Source organism: Sapajus apella, unplaced genomic scaffold (assembly GCF_009761245.1).
Source record: "Sapajus apella isolate SASKATOON/1434 unplaced genomic scaffold, GSC_monkey_1.0 scaffold14, whole genome shotgun sequence".
Classification (NCBI taxonomy): Eukaryota; Metazoa; Chordata; class Mammalia; order Primates; family Cebidae; genus Sapajus; species Sapajus apella.
In genome coordinates, this window is record NW_022436954.1 from 7842831 (window position 1) to 7859507 (window position 16677).

The 16677-nt window shown below is 39.0% G+C and overlaps 1 protein-coding gene across 1 annotated transcript in view; it reads right to left on the reverse strand.

Annotated features, from left to right (window-relative positions):
• Positions 1–1733: 1733 nt before the first annotated feature.
• LOC116554859 (solute carrier family 22 member 10-like) overlaps positions 1734–16677 on the reverse strand; it is a 30368-nt gene continuing 15424 nt past the window's right edge. The window contains exon 10 of the mRNA XM_032283055.1: positions 1734–2203. Within this exon, the coding sequence (XP_032138946.1) occupies positions 2143–2203 (61 nt within the window). The 3' untranslated portion in view covers positions 1734–2142. The remainder of the gene's footprint in view (positions 2204–16677) is intronic.

The following is a 16677-nucleotide window of genomic DNA, read 5'->3' on the forward strand; positions in this document are numbered from 1 at the left end:
GTTACAAATCATTTTTTTTTTCTCTCTCCATTTGATTGGTGAGTCTTCCTCCAACCTTTTGTTTTGAGTCTTTGGGTGTCCTCGCTTATGAGATGGATCTGGATGCAGCGTGCCGATGGGCTTTGACTTTTTATTCAATTTGCGTGTCTGTATCTTTGATTGGGGTGTTTAATCCATTTAAATTTAGGGTTAATATTGATATTTGTGAATTTAATATTGTCATTTAATGCTATCTGGCTGTTTTGCACATTAGTTGATATAGATTCTTCATTATGAAGATACTCTTTACCTTTTGGTAAGTTTTTGGGATGACTGATACTGGTTGTTCCTTTCTGTATGTAGTGCTTCTTTCAGAAGCTCTTGTAAAGCAGGCCTGGTGGTGATGAAATCTGAGTGCTTGCTTGTTCACAAAAAAATTTATTTTTCCTTCATTTATGAAGCTTAGTTTGGCTGGATATGAGATTCTGGGTTGAAAATTCTTTTCTTTGAGGATATTGAATATTGACCCCCACTCTCTTCTAGTTTGTAGGGTTTCTGCTAAGAGATCTGCTGTGAGTCTGATAGGCTTCCCTTTATGGGTAACCTGACCTTTCTCTCTAGCTGCCCTTAGAATTTTCTCCTTTATTTCAACCCTGGTGAATCTAATGATTATGTGTCTTGGGGTTGCTCTTCTTGAGGAATATCTTTGTGGTGTTCTCTGTATTACCTGGAGTTGAGTATTGTCCTGCCTTACTAGGTTAGGAAAGTTTTCCTGAATAATATCCTGAAGAATATTTTCCAGCTTAGATTCATTCTCTTCATGACATTCAGGTAAACCTATCAAACGTAAATTAGGTCTTTTCCCATAGTCCCATATTTCTTGGAGACTTTGCTCATTCCCTTTTACTTTTTTCTCTCTAATCTTGTCTTCTTGTTTCATTTCATTAAGTTGGTCTTCAACCTCTGATATCCTTTCTTCTGCTTGATCAATTAGAGTGTTAAAACCTGTGCATACTTCGCAGCGTTCTCGTATCGTATTCTTCAGTTCCATTAATTCACTTATATTCCTCTCTAAATTGTCTATTCTCGTTAGCATTTCGTCAAACCTTTTTTCAAGGTTCCTAGTTTCTTTACATTGGGCTAGAACATGTTCTTTTAACTCACAGAAGTTTCTTATTATCCACCTTCTGAAGCCTAATGCTGTTATTGGAACACACTCATTCTCCATCAGGCCTTGTTCCCTTGTTGATGAGGAACTGTGATCCCCTGTAGAGGGAGAGGCATTCTGATTTGGAGCATTCTCAGCCTTTTTAAGCTGGTTTCTTCCCGTCATTGTAAATGTATCCACCTGTCGTCTTTGTAATTACCGATTTTCAAATTATGTCTCTGAGTGGACGTCCAACTTGTTGATTCCCGGTGCCGAAATCTGAGCAACCCACTGCACCGGCTAAAACAGCAGCATTAAGATTCTTGGTGCCTTTCTGCCCAGGAATCTGCAGCCTGGCTTCCCTCTTGAGTCCCTTTTTCAATCAGCTGAATGAGCGACTCTGCCTTCCCAGAGCTCCAAACGTCGACCAAAATGGGAGCCAGTCCCGTTTACTCTGCACTGAGAACCACTGTGCCGGGGCACCAGCAAAACCACCACACAGGCCACAAGAGTCGTGCTGGCGACCCCCGGGGCTTCTCCACTGGGAATCTCCTGGTCCACAAGCAAAAAAAATTCATCTGAAAGTGTGGTGTCCTCTCGTTCTCTGTGCTTTCACTGGGAGCTACAATCCTGAGCTGTTAGTAATTGGCCATCTTGGATCTCTCTCGACTTTTGTAGCTTTATGAATTCATCACATGGTGCTTCATACACCAGCCAGCCACATCCTAATTCCATGATTTTTTTTTTGTTACTGATCATCTTATCTATTAGCAATTTATTGATAAATTTGTAATTTTTTAAAGTATTTCCCAAAAATATCAGATTATTCAAGAGATTACATGTCCACACAAGTTAATTTTGAAAAAATTAATGCAAATTAATGCCATAATTATAATTGAGAATTAAGTATCTAGTATATAATCTTGCTGGTTGTAGGGAAAAAAAAAAAAACTTCTGGTGTGTTCTTTTCCTGTATTTTTTCTCTGAATTTCCTCCAATCAGCTCATGAAAGCTTCTTAAAATTTGGTCACTTTTGTGTAGCAATCATTTTTATTGATTTTTCTTGAGAGTTTTTTCCTGGAAAAACAAAACAGAAGCAATAAATTGAAAAAGAACAATAAAAATCAAACATTCAGAAAAAATAAAAATTACTTTGTATGCTCTCTATTCACAATTCCAAGCTGATCCTCTCACCATCAGCTTTTTTTTTTTTAACTTTTATTTTACGTTTAGGGGTATATGTGCAGGATTGTTATGTAGTAAACTGTGTGTCACAGGGGTTCTGTATACAGATTATTTGTCACCCAGGTAATAAGCAAAGTACTCCACAGGTTTTTCAGGGTTTTTAAAAATCCTTGAACTCACAAGATGGCTGATTAGGAGCAGCTCAGGATTGCAGCTCCCAGTGAAAGTGCAGAGGGTGAGTGGATGCTGTGTTTCCAGGTGGATTTTTATTGCCCACAGACCAGGAGATTCCCAGGTGGAGGAGCCCCACAGGTCGCCAGCGTGGTGGGTTTGGCCAGTGCAGCTTCTTTGCCAGCGCCCTGGGGCGGCGGTTCTCTGTACAAAATACATGGGCCTGGACACCATTTTAGCTGGTGATTGGAACTCTGGGAAGGCAGAGTCACCCATTCATCTGATTAAAAAGGGGATTGAAACAGGGAGCCAGGCCAGGAGATTCCTGGACCAAAAAAAAATGCAGCGAATCTCAGCACCGTTGTTTCAGCTGGTGCAGTGGGTCACTGCATGGGAAATCACACAGATTCTGGTGCCTTTTCAACAGGCGACTGGAACACCTCAGAGAGAGTCGACCATTCAACTAAAAAAAAAAAGGCTCTGAGTCAGGGAGTCAGGTGATCAGGCTCTGCTAATCCCACCCCCAGAAAACAAGAGCAATTGGAAATGCTCTGGGTTGAGAGTTTCACAGCAAGCACAGCTGAACCTGGGAAGGTCCAGCTCTGTGGGGGAGGAGCGTCCGCCATTACTGAGGCAGTCCACCACTATGGAGGTAGTCCGTCACTGCTGAGGCAGCCCGCCGTTGCCTAGGCAACCCGCCACTACGGAGAGAGTCCACCATTACAGAGGTGGCTGACTTTGCCGAGGTAGCTCTAACTACACCCGTATAAACAGGACTGCAGGAAAGTTAACACGGCAGCTGGGTGGAGCCCACAGCAGCTCAGCAAAGCCTCTGCAGGCAGACAGTGACTAGGCTGCCTCCTCACTGGGCAGAGCAGCCCTGATAAAAAGGCAGCAGCACAATGGAAACTTGTAAATAAAGTGCTAACTACCCAGGACAGAGCACCTGGGGAAAAAAAGGTGGGGGCGGTTTATGAGTTTCGCTGCAGCAGACTTAAACATACCTGCTCAGCAACTCTAAATGAACAACGGAGATCACAGCTCTGCACTTGAGCTCCTATAAAGGACAGACTGTCTCCTCAAGCAGCTCCCTGACCCCCGTATATTCAAAGAGTCACCTCATAAAGGAGAGCTCAGACTGACATTTGGCAGGTATCCTTCTGGGACAAAGATAGCAGAAGAAGAAACTAGCAGCAACCCTTAATGTTCTGCAGCCGCTGCAGGTGATCCCCAGGCAAGCAGGGCCTAGAGTGGACCTCAGCAGTCCTACGGCAGAGGGGCCAGACTGTTAGAAGGAAAACTAAGAAACAGAAGGAAATAACTCCATCATCAACAAACTAGACATCCACTCAGAGACCCAATCTGAAAGTCAACAACTTCAAAGATGACAGGTGGATGAATCCACAAAGATGGAAAGAAGCCAGCACAAAAAGAATGAAAGCACTCGAAACCAGAACGCCTCTCCTCTTACAAGGGATCACAACCCTTCACCAGCAAAGGAACAAGGCTGGGTGGAGAACAAGTGTGATGAAATGACAGAATCAGACTTCAGAAGGTAGGTAATAAGAAACTTCTGTGAGCTAAAAGAACATGTTCTAACCCAATGCAAAGAAACTAAGAACTTTGAAAAAAGATTTGATGAAATGCTAATGAGAATGGACAACTTAGAGAGGAATATAAGTGAATTGATGGAGCTGAAAAACACAACATGAGAACTTCGTGAAGCATGCACAACTTTCAACAGCCAAATTGACCAAACAGAAGAAAGGATATCAGAGGTCGAATATCAACTCAATGAAATAAAATGAGAAGGCAAGATTAGAGAAAAAAGGGTAAAAAGGAATGAACAAAGTCTCCAAGAAATATGGGACTATGTGAAAAGACCTAATCTACGTTTGATAGGGGTACCTGAATGTGACAGAGAGAATGAATCCAAGCTGGAAAATATTCTTCAGGGTATCATCCAGGAAAACTTTCACAACCTAGCAAGACAGGCCAATATTCAAATTCAGAAAATACAGAGAACCCCACAAAGATATTCCTCAAGAAGAGCCCCAGCAAGGCATATAACCATCAGATTCACCAGGGTTGCAATGAAGGAGAAAATGCTAAGGACGACCAGAGAGAAAGGTCGGGTTACCCACAAAGGGAAGCCCATCAGACTCACAGCAGATCTCTCAGCAGAAACCCTACAAGCCAGAAGAGAATGGGGGCCAATATTCAACATCCTTAAAGAAAAGAACTTTCAACCCAGAATCTCCTATCCAGCCAAACTAAGGTTCATCAGTGAAGGAAAAATAAAATCCTTGGCGAACAAGCAAGTATTCAGAGATTTCATCACCACCAGACCTGCTTTACAAGAGCTCCTGAAAGAGGCACTAAACATAGAAAGGAACAACCAGTACCAGCCACTCCAAAAACATACCAAATGGTAAACAGCATCAACACAATGAAGAAACTGCATCAACTATTGGGCAAAACAGCCAGATAGTATCAAAATGGCAGGATCAAATTCATGATTTCAGTCTTCTTAAATTGATTAAGACTTATTTTGTAGTCTAATGTTTCAGTTCATTGAAATGTTAGCTATATATTTGTTAGGTTTATTTGGTCTATAATGTTGTTTAAGTCTGCTGGGTCCTTAGTATTTTCTGTCTGGATGACTTATATGTTGTTGAAAGTGAGATGTGGAAGTTTTCTACTATTATTGTATTGCCATCCGTCTCCCTTCAAATCTGATAATATTTGCCTTATGTTCTTATGTGCTTCAATGTTGACATTTATTGTTAGTATGAGCGATTTGACAATGGTAATTGGCAGAAACCTTCATCATCTCTGCTGTTTCCCCTGTCTCTGGTCTCTTCTACAGCACTGGCACGTCTTCATGAGATAGATATGTGAATATCATTCTTGTTTTACCATAAAGGAATAAGAATAGTAAAAAATTAACATGTTCAAGGTTACACCATGAATTTTAGGAATATATCTCTGCCTCTTGATTCTCATTTAATATTCTGATACACACTAAACTACTCTTTATCTCACTTCAATTGCTATCTCAAATTATATTGGTAAGCCCATACTCCACGTTCTGCTTTCGCTGGGGGGAATGGAGATTGACAGGCTATCTATCATCCATCTTTGCTTTAGAATGAAATGTGACTTTTATGTAACTATAGTAATATATGTATGCCATAAAAATGCCTTGCAGTCTCAAATAAATTGGGAAATGAAGACTAATGAAAAAAAAAAAAAAAAAAAGAGAAAATCAAGGTAACTCAGTCATTAGGGGAGGGAGCTAATACTCAGACCAAGCTAAATCTGACCCCAAATCTAAGGACTTTTTAAATCAGATAAAAACAAACATGTTAAAACCAAGGATCCTATGTTCTGACATCTTTTCCCTGTCTCCAAAATTTCTGCCATGTGTGACCAATTAGCACAGTTGGCTAGAACATGGTGTAATAAGGCCAAAGTCAGGGGTTCAAATCCCTTATGGACTGAAACTTGATGCTTCCTTTTAGCAGACACTGACCATCTAAATCACATCTGGGCCCCTCCCAAGAGCATCATATTGGTCATAAATGCAGTTGAGAAAATCTTATTAAATCACAGTAACTCCATCTGCACTATTGGAATAATTCAAACACATGCCATACTGATGGTGTGACTACACGCATGAATAAAAAACAACATTGTTATTAGCAGAATAAATTAGTAGTTTTTGCTTACACTGTAAATTTTAAATGTATTCTTTGTGGCCCAATAGAGCCATGACTTTATTTTTGAAAGCTCATGTGAGTAGAGATACTTAAAAAAAAAAAAATCCTTTCCCTCCTCCCAATCAGTATCCTCAAGTAGGTCCTATTGTCTGTAGTTCTTTGTTTTCATGTATTCTTGTTGTTTAGGTCCCACTCATAAGTAAGAACACATGGTATTTGGTTTTCTGTTCCTGCATTACTTTGCCTAGAATAATGTTTTCTAGCTCCACACATGTTGCTGCAAAGGACATGATATTTGTTTTTATGGCTGCATGATATTTCATGGTGTATATGTACCACATTTTCTTTATCCAGTCTACTGTTGATGGACACTTAGGTTGGTTCCATGTCTTTGCTATTGTGAATACTGCTGCAATAGACAGGTATGTCCATGTGTCATTATATTAGAATATATTATATTCCTTTGAATATATATCCCAAAATGGGATTGCACCACCAGCTTTTTATAAATCGGTATTTCTAATGAATCACACCCTATCTGTAAAAGGTTCTGTTGCCTATGCAGATCCAAAAAAGCAGTTTTGAAAATTGCTACTCTCACTTGGTCTTTTTAGACCTCTGGTAAAGGATGTCTTTGAAATTTGAGGGGTAAATTTAAACAATTTACAAAAACTCACCATTAATTATGGGTTAAATTGTGCCTTCCCACCAAAGTAATTTATATATTGAAGTCTTAACTCTAAATACCTCAGGATGTGACATTACTCAGAAACAGGGTTGTTGCAGATGTAACCAGTCAAGATGAGTTCATATTGGAATAGGATTGGACCCCACTCAGTATGACTGGGTGCCTTCATAAGAAGGGGAAATTTTAGGCCAGGCACGGTGGCTCATGACTATAATTCTAGCAGTTTGGGAGACTGAGACAGATGGATCGCTGGGGCCAGAAATTCAAGACCAGCATGATCAACATGGTGAAACCCTGTCTCTACAAAAATACAAAAATTAGCTTGGCACGATGACAGATGCCTATAATTTGAGCTATTCAGGAGGTTGAGGTGGGAGAATTGCTTGAACCTGAGAGGCAGAGGTTGCAGTGAGCTGAGATTGTGCCATTGCACTCCAGCCTGGGTGACAAAACAAGACGCCATATAAAAAAGAAAAAAGTTGGGGGAAATTTGAATGTAGAGACACATACATGGGGAAGGTGCCATGTGAAGATTAGAGCTGAAAAACTATATCGAAGGATCTACCAGAAATGAGAAGAAAGATCTGGAATAGATTCTTTCCTAAAGCCTTTGGAGAAGTCAAGGCCTTTTCTTTCCTATTTCTTTTTTTTAATAATAATTATATATTTTCTTTTCTTTTTTTTTTTTTTTTTTTTTGCATTTTAGGTTTTGGGGTACATGTGAAGAACATGCAAGATTGTGGCACAGGTACACACATGGCAGTGTGATTTGCTGCCACCCCCCATCCCTTCCCTATTTCCCCTCAACAGACCCCAGTGTGTAGTGCTCCCCTCCCTGTGTCCATGTGTTCTCATTGTTCAACACCCACCTATGAGAGAACATGCGGTGTTTGATTTTCTGCTCTTCTGTCAGTTTGCTGAGAATGATGGTTTCCAGGTTCATCCATGTTCCTACAGAGGACACGAATTCATTGCTTTTTTTATGGCTGCATAGTATTCCATGGTGTATATGTGCCACATTTTCCCTGTCCAGTCTATCATCGATGGGCTTGGTTCCAGGTCTTTGCTATTGTAAACAGTGCTGCAATGAACATTCATGTGCATGTGTCCTTATAGTAGAACGATTTATAATCCTTTGGATATATACCCAGTAATGGGATTGCTGGGTCAAATGGAATTTCTATTTCTAGGTCCTTAAGGAATCAACACACTGTCTTCCACAATGGTTGAACTAGTTTACACTCCCACCAACAGTGTAAAAGTGTTCCTATTTCTCCACATCCTCTCCAGCATCTGTTGTCTCCAGAGTTTTTAATGATCGCCATCCGAACTGGCATGAGATGGTACCTCAATGTAGTTTTTATTTACATTTCTCTAATGACCAGTGTTCATGAGCATTTTTTCATATGTTTGTTGGCCTCATGTATGTCTTCTTTTGTAAAGTGTCTGTTCATATCCTTTGCCCACTTTTGAATGGGCTTGTTTGGTTTTTTCTTGTAAATCTGTTTTAGTTCTTTGTAAATTCTGGATATCAGCCCTTTATCAGATGGGTAAACTGCAAAAATTTTTTCCCATTCTGTTGGGTGCCGATTCACTCTAATGAGTGTTTCTTTTGCTGTGCAGAAGCTGTAGAGTTTGATCAGGTCCCATTTGTCTCTTTTGGCTTTTGTTGCCAATGCTTTTGGTGTTTTGGTCATGAAGTCCTTGCCTATGCCTATGTCCTGAATGGTTTTGCCTAGATTTTCTTCTAGGGTTTTATGGTGTTAGGTCTTATGTTTAAGTCTTTAATCCATCTGGAGTTAATTTTAGTGTATGGTGTCAGGAAGGAATCCAGATTCTGCTTTCTGCACATGGCTAGCCAGTTTTCCCAACAGCATTTATTAAACAGGGAATCATTTCCCCATTGCTTGTTTTTGTCAGCTTTGTCAAAGATCAGATGGTTGTAGATATGTTGTGTTGCCTCTGAGGCATCTGTTCTGTTCCATTGGTCTATATCTCTGTTTTGGTACCAGTACCATGCTGTTTTGATTACTGTAGTCTTGTAGTATAGTTTGAAGTCCAGTAGTGTGATGAATCCCACTTTATTCTTTTTGCTTAGAATTGACTTGGCTATGTGGGCTCTCTTTTGGCTCCATATGAAGTTTAAGGTGGTTTGTTCCAACTCTGCGAAGAACGTCATTGGTAGCTTGATGGGGATAGCATTGAATCTGTAAATTACTTTGGGCAGTATGGCCATTTTCACGATATTGATTCTTCCTAACCATAAGCATGGAATGTTTCTCCATCTGTTTGTGTCCTCTCTTATTTCGTTGAGCAGTGGCTTGTAGTTCTCCTTGAAGAGGTCCTTTACGTTCCTTGTTAGTTGTATTCCTAGGTATTTTATTCTCTTTGTAGCAATTGTGAATGGCAGTTCATTCTTGATTTGGCTCTCTTTAAGTCTGTTATTGGTGTATAGGAATGCTTGTGATTTTTGCATATTGATTTTGTATCCAGAGACTTTGCTGAAGTTGCTTATCAGATTCAGGAGACTTTGGGCTGAGACAATGGGGTCTTCTAGATATACAATCATGTTGTCTGCAAATAGAGACAATTTGACTTCCTCTTTTCCTATTTGAATACCCTTTATTTCTTTTTCTTGCCTGATTGCTCTGGCTAGAACTTCCAGTAATATATTGAACAGGAGTGGTCAGAGAGGGCATTCTGGTCTAGTGCCAGATTTCAAAGGGAATGCTTCCAATTTTTGCCCATTCAGTATGATATTGGCTGTTGGTTTGTCATAAATAGCTTTTATTATTTTGAGATACGTTTCATCAATACCTAGTGTATTGAGGTTTTTTTTTTAGCATAAATGGCTGTTTAATTTTGTCAAAGGCCTTCTCTGCATCAATTGAGATAATCATGTGGTTTTTGTCTTTGGTTCTGTTTATGTGGTGAATTACGTTTACAGACTTGCTTATGTTGATCCAGCCTTGCGTTCCCGGGATGAAGCCTACTTGATCATAGTGGATAAGCTTTCTGATGTGCTGTTGCAATTGGCTTGCCAGTATTTTATTGAAGATTTTTGTGTCTATGTTCATCATGGATATTAGCCTGAAGTTTTCTTTTATTGTTGAGTCTCTGCCGGGTTTTGGAATCAGGATGATGTTGGTCTCATAAAATGATTTGGGAAGAATTCCCTCTTTTTGTATTGTTTGGAATAGTTTCAGAAGAAATGGTACCAGCTCCTCTTTGTATGTCTGGTAGAATTCAGCTGTGAAACCCATCTGGACCTGGGCTTTTTTTGGGTGGTAAGCTCTTAATTGCTGCCTCAACTTCAGACCTTGTTATGGGTCTGTTCAGGGTTTCGGCTTCTTCCTGGTTTAGGCTTGGCAGGATGCAAGTGTCCAGGAATTTATACATTTCTTCCAGGTTTACTAGTTTATGTACATAGAGTTGTTTGTAGTAATCTCTGATGATGGTTTGAATTTCTGTGGAATCTGTGGTGATATCCCCTTTATAGTTTTTTATTGCATCAATTTGGTTATTCTCTCTTTTCTTTTTTATTAATCTGGCTAGTGGTCTGTCTCTTTTGTTGATCTTTTCAAAAAACCAGCTCCTGGAATTATTGATTTTTTGAAGGGTTTTTTGTGTCTCTTTCTCCTTCAGTTCTGCTCTGATCGTAGTTATTTCTTGACTTCTGCTAGGTTTTGAGTTTTTTTGATCTTGATCCTCTAGCTCTTTCAATTTTGACGATAAGTTGTCAATTCTCAATCTCTCCTTGCTTCCCATGTGGGCACTTATTGCTATATATTTTCCTCTGGAGACTGCTTTAAATGTGTCCCAGAGATTCTGGTATGTTGTGTCTTCATTCTAGTTGGTTTCGAAGAACGTCTTTATTTCTGCCTTCATTTCATTGTTTACCCAGTCAACATTCAAGAGCAAGTTGTTCAGTTTCCAAGATGCTGTGTGCTTTTGAGTTAGTTTCTGCATTCTGAGTTCTAAGTTGACTGCACTGTGGTCTGAGAGACTGTTTGTTATGATTTTCGTTCCTTTGCATTTGCTGAGGAGTGATTTACTTCCAATTATATGGTCAATTTTAGAGTAGGTGTGATGTGGTGCTGAGAAGAATGTATATTCTGTAGATTTGGGATGGAGAGTTCTGTAAATGTCTATTAGATTTGCTTGGTTCAGGTCTGAGTTCAAGTCCTGGATATCCCTGTTAATTTTCTGTCTGGTTGATCTGTCTAATATTGACAATGGGTTATTAAACTCTCCCACTATTATTGTGTGGGAGTCTAAGTCTCTTTGTAAGTCATTAAGAACTTGCCTTATGTATCTGGGTGCTCCTGTATTGGGTGCGTATATATTTAGTATCGTTAGCTCTTCTTGTTGCATTGATCCTTTTACCATTATGTAATGTCCCTCTTTGTCTCTTATGATCTTTGTTGCTTTAAAGTCTATTTTATCAGAGATGAAAATTGCAACTCCTGTTGTTGTTTTTTTTGTTTTTTTTTTTTTTTTTTTTTTTTTTTTTTTTTTTTTTTTTTTTTTTTACTCTCCATTTGCTTGGTAAATCTTCCTCCATTCCTTTATTTTGAGCCTTTGTGTATCCTTGCATGTGAGATGGGTTTCCCAGACACAGCACATTGATGGGTTTTTGCTTTTTATCCAATTTGCCAGTCTGTGTCTTTTTATTGGGGCATTTAGTCCATTTACATTTAGGGTTAATATTGTTATGTGTGAATTTGATGCTGCCATTTTGATGCTAGCAGGCTATTTTGCCCGTTAGTTGATGCAGACTCTTGATTGTGTTGTTGCTCTTTACTGTTTGGCATGTTTTTGGAGTGGCTGGTACTGGTTGATCCTTTATATGTGTAGAGCCTCTTTCAGGAGCTCTTGTAAAGCAGGCCTGGTGGTGATGAAATCTCTGAGTACTTGCTTGTTCACAAAGGATTTTATTTTTCCTTCACTTATGAAGCTTAGTTTGGCTGGATATGTGATTCTGGGTTGAAAGTTCTTTTCTTTAAGGATGTTGAATATTGGCCCCCATTCTCTTCTGGTTTGTAGGGTTTCTGCTGAGAGATCTGCTGTGAGTCTGATGGGCTTCCATTTGTGAGTAACCTGACCTTTCTTTCTGGCTGCCATTAGCATTTTCTCCTTCATTTCAACCCTGGTGAATCTGACGATTATGTGCCTTGGGGTTGCTCTTCTTGAGGAATATCTTTGTGGTGTTCTCTGTATTTCCTGGACTTGAATATTGCCTTGCCTTGTTACGTTGGCGAAGTTTTCCTGGATAATATCCCGAAGAGTATTTTTCAGCTTGTATTCATTCTCTTCTTCACATTCAGGTACACCTATCAAATGTAGATTAAGTTGTTTCACATAGTCCCACATTTCTTTGAGACTTTGTTTATTCCTTTTTACCATTTTTCCTCTATTCTTGCCTTCTCATTTTATTTCATTGAGTTGATCTTCGACCTCTGATATCCTTTCTTCTGTTTGGTCAATTTGGCTGTTGAAACTTGTGCGTTATTTGTGAAGTCCTCGTGTTGTGTTTTTCAGCTCCAGCAATTCACTTATATTCCTTTCTAAGTTGTCCATTCTTATTAGCATTTCATCAAATCTTTTTTCAACATTCTTAGTTTCTTTGCATTGTGTTAGAACATGTTCTTTTTGCTCACAGAAGCTTCTTGTTACCCACATTCTGAAGTCTGATTCTGTCATTTCATCACACTGATTCTCCATCCAGTGTTGTTCTCTTGCTGGTGAGGAGTTATGATCCCTTGTAGGAGGAGAGGTGTTCTGGTTTCAGGTGTTTTCGTCCTTTTTGAGCTGATTTCTTCCCATCTTTGTGGATTTATCCACCTGTTGTCTTTGTAGTTGCTGGTTTTCAGATCGGGTCTCTGAATGAACTTCCAGTTTGTGGGTGATGAAGTTATTTCTGTTTCTTAGTTTTCCTTCTAACAGTCTGGCCCCTCTACTGTAGGACTGCTGAGGTCCACTCCAGGCCCTGCTTGCCTGGGGATCACCTGCAGTAGCTGCTGAACAGTAAGGGTTGCTGCTAGTTTCTTCTTCTGCTATCTTTGTGTCAGAAAGATACCCGCCAAATGTCAGTCTGTTCTCTCCTTTGTTAGGTGACTATTTGGATATACAGGGGTCAGGGAGCTGCTTGAGGAGACAGCCTGTCCTTTATAGGAGCTCAAGTGCTGAGCTGTGAGCTCCGTTGTTCATTAAGAGCTGCTGGGCAGGTACATTTAGGTCTGCTGCAGCAAAACTCATAAACCGCTTTTTGTTCCCAGGTGCTCTGACCCAGGGATTTAGGGCTTTATTTATGAGTTTCCATTGTGCTGCTGCCTTTTTTTTCAGGGCTGCCCTGCCCAGCAAGGAGGCATCCTAGTCACTGTCTGCCTGCAGAGGCTTTGCTGAGCTGCTGTGGGCTCCACCCAGCTGCCATGTGATCTTCCCTGCAGTCCTGTTTATACGGATGTAGTTAGAAATGCCTCGACAATGGTGGTCTGCCTCTGTAATCCAGACTCTCTCTGTAGTGGCAGGTTGCCTTGGCAATGACAGGTGCCTCAGCAAGGGCGGACTGCCTCCGTAGTGGTGGAGTGTCCCAGTAATGGCGGACGCCCCTCCCTCACAGAGCTGGACCATCCTGGGTTCAGCTGTGCTTGCTATGAAACTCTCAACCCAAAGCGTTTTCAATTACTGCTTTTTTTTTGGGGGGGGGGGGGGGGCCAAGCTGGGCCTGATCCCCTGGCCCCCTGACTCAGAGTCTTTTTTTTTTTTTTTTAGTTGACTGGTTGACTCTCTCCCAGGTGTTCCAGTCACCTGTTGAAAAGGCGCCAGGATCTGTGTGATTTCCCGTGCGGTGACTCACTGTGCTGGCTGAAACAATGGCGCTGAGATTCCTGGCGGTTTTTTTGCCCAGGGATCTCCTGGCCTGGCTCCCTCTTTCAGTCCCCTTTTAAATCAGATGAATGGGTGATCTGTCTTCCTGGGGCTCCAATCTCCAACTAAGAGGGCACCGGACCAGTGTATTTTGTATGGAGAACCACTGTACAAAGCAGCCGCTTGGGCCAAAACAGCCATGCTGGCCAAAACAGCTGCGCTGGTGACCCATGGGGCTCCTCCGCCTGGGGATCTTCTGGCCTGTGGGCAATAAAAATCTGTCTGGAAATGCAGTGTCCACTCACCCTCTGCACTTTCACTGGGAGCTGCAATCCTGGGCTGTTCCTAGTTGGCCATCTTCCACCTGGAATCGGTCAAGGTCTTTTCAATAAAATGATCTCAGGCTTCCAGCTTCCAGGACGGTGAGACAATAAATTTCTTTTTTTTTTTTTTTGTCTCTAAGTTTGTGATACTTTGTTATGAAAGACATAAGAAGTGAATATGCTGTTTTTATTATTTAAACATTATTTCTTGTCAGCAATCAGTTAAACCCAAACAAGAATATCCCAAGACACATTATAATAAACTCTCAAAGAGCAGGCAAATAGAGCAATTGAAAGCACCAAGAAAAAAAAGAAGCAAATCATATGTAAGGGAGATCCAATATGCCTGGAAGCTGACTTGTAGTTGAAATTTTGCAGGTCAGAAAGGATTGAGATGATATATGCAGAATGCTAAAGGCCAAAAAAAGAAAAAGAAAAGACTGCCAAGAATACTGTACCCATAAAGCTATATTTTAGAAATGAATTGAAATAAAGACTTTCCAGGCAAATAAAAAAGCTGAGGGAATTCATCATTATCATAACTGTTCTATAAGAAATGCTAAGTGGAGTTCTTTGAAGTTAAAGAAAAAGGCCTTAATGTGATTCTTACTCTAGTATCATAATTGTGGCATGTAAACCACTTATATCTTTAGTATGAAAACTAAAAAGAAAAACTACCAAAAATAATAACTACAATAATTTGTTAGGAGATAGCAAAATAAATGTGTAAATCATGACAAAAATCAAAAGGTGGAAGGAGAGGTGAATTGTACCAGATGATCTTGTTTCTTCTCTTTTCTTTGTGATCAGTGTCAACTTGCTATCATTTAAAATAACTTGTTATAACTATACAATGTTTTTTATAAGCCTTGTGGTAACTGCAAAGCAAAAATCTATACTAGATATGCTAAAACTAAACACAAAGAATCAAAAGATACTACTAGAGAAAATCACAAATAAAAACTGTAAAAGTAAAAGAAAGGGTGAAAAATCTACAAAACAAGTAGAAAACAAGTAACAAAATGGCAGTGTTAAACCCTTATCTATTAATAATTACCTTGAATGTAAATGGATTAAATTCTGAAATTAAAGACATAGAGTGATAGAATGAAATTTTTTACTTAACTATATGCTGTCTATAAGAGACTCATTTTAACTATAAGGACACACATAAACTTAAATTGAACAAAAGGAGAAAAATATTTCTTGCAAATGGAAACTGAAAAAAAGATAGGAGTAGCTATGCTTACATCAGATAAAATAAACACTATGGTCTTGTTTCTTTTTGCAGGTTTTTTTTTTTTTTTTGCCAGAAATTGCAAAAAGAGATAATACCAACCATAATAGTTAAGGGGTCAATACAGCAATAAGATAAAACAATTATAAATATATATGTTCCAACATCAGAGCACCTAAATATATTGAGCAAATATTAATAGGCCTAAATGAAGTGATAGGCTGCATAAAATAATAATAGGAGACTTTCAGCAATGGACAGAACATCCAGATAGAAAATCAACAAAGAAATATTGAAATTAAATCACTTCCTATATCCAAAATCACAGAACATTTCATCCAACAGCTGCACAAGACATATTCTTCTCAGAAGCACACAGAACATTTTTCAAGCTAAATCATATGTTAGGCCACAAAACAAATCTCAACAAATTTTTAAAAATCAAATTAATATAAAATATCTTTTCTGACCAGAATGCAATAAAACTAGAAATCAGTAACACAAAGAACTTCGGAAACTGTAAAAATAAGTGGAAATTAAGCAATATGCTCCTAAACAATCATTGGGTCAGTGAAAAAATAAAAACAAAATTTAAAAAGTCCTTGAGACAAATGAAAATGCAAACATAACATACCAAAACCTATGGGATACAGCAAAAGCCATTCTAAGAGTGAATTTTGTAGCATTAAATGTCTACATCAAAAATTTAAAGATCTGAAATAAACAAACTAATATTACACCTAAAGGAACTAGAAAAACAAAAATAAACTAAAATCAAAATTAGAAAAAGGAAATAATAAATATCAGAGCAGGATAAATAAAAGAGACAAAAATACAAAAGATCAGCAAAATTAGTTTTTTGAAAAGACAAACAACATCAACAAAGCCTTAGCCAGACTAAGAAAAAAGAGAGATGACTCAAATAAATAAAATTAGAGATGACAAAGAAGACATCACATCTGATGTCACAAATAGGACCCTTAGAGACTGTTATGAACAAATATAAACCAAAAAATTGGAAAAAAAAACAACAACAGATAAATTCCTAGACACACACAAACCTTCTAAGACTGAATCATGGAGAATTAGAAAACCTCAACAGGCCAATAAAAGAATAAGGAAACTAAATCAATAATAAAAAGTCCCCCATCAAAGAAAAGTCCAGGACTTGATGGCTTCACAGGTGAATTCTACTAAACATTTAAAGAGGTAATACCAAAATAGCAAAAATATACAAATGGAATTATATCAAACTAAAGAGGCTTTACACAGCAAAGAAAACAATCAAGGAAGTGAAGAGACAGCCTGCAGAATGAAATAAAATATTCACAAACTATGCATCTAACAAGGGACTA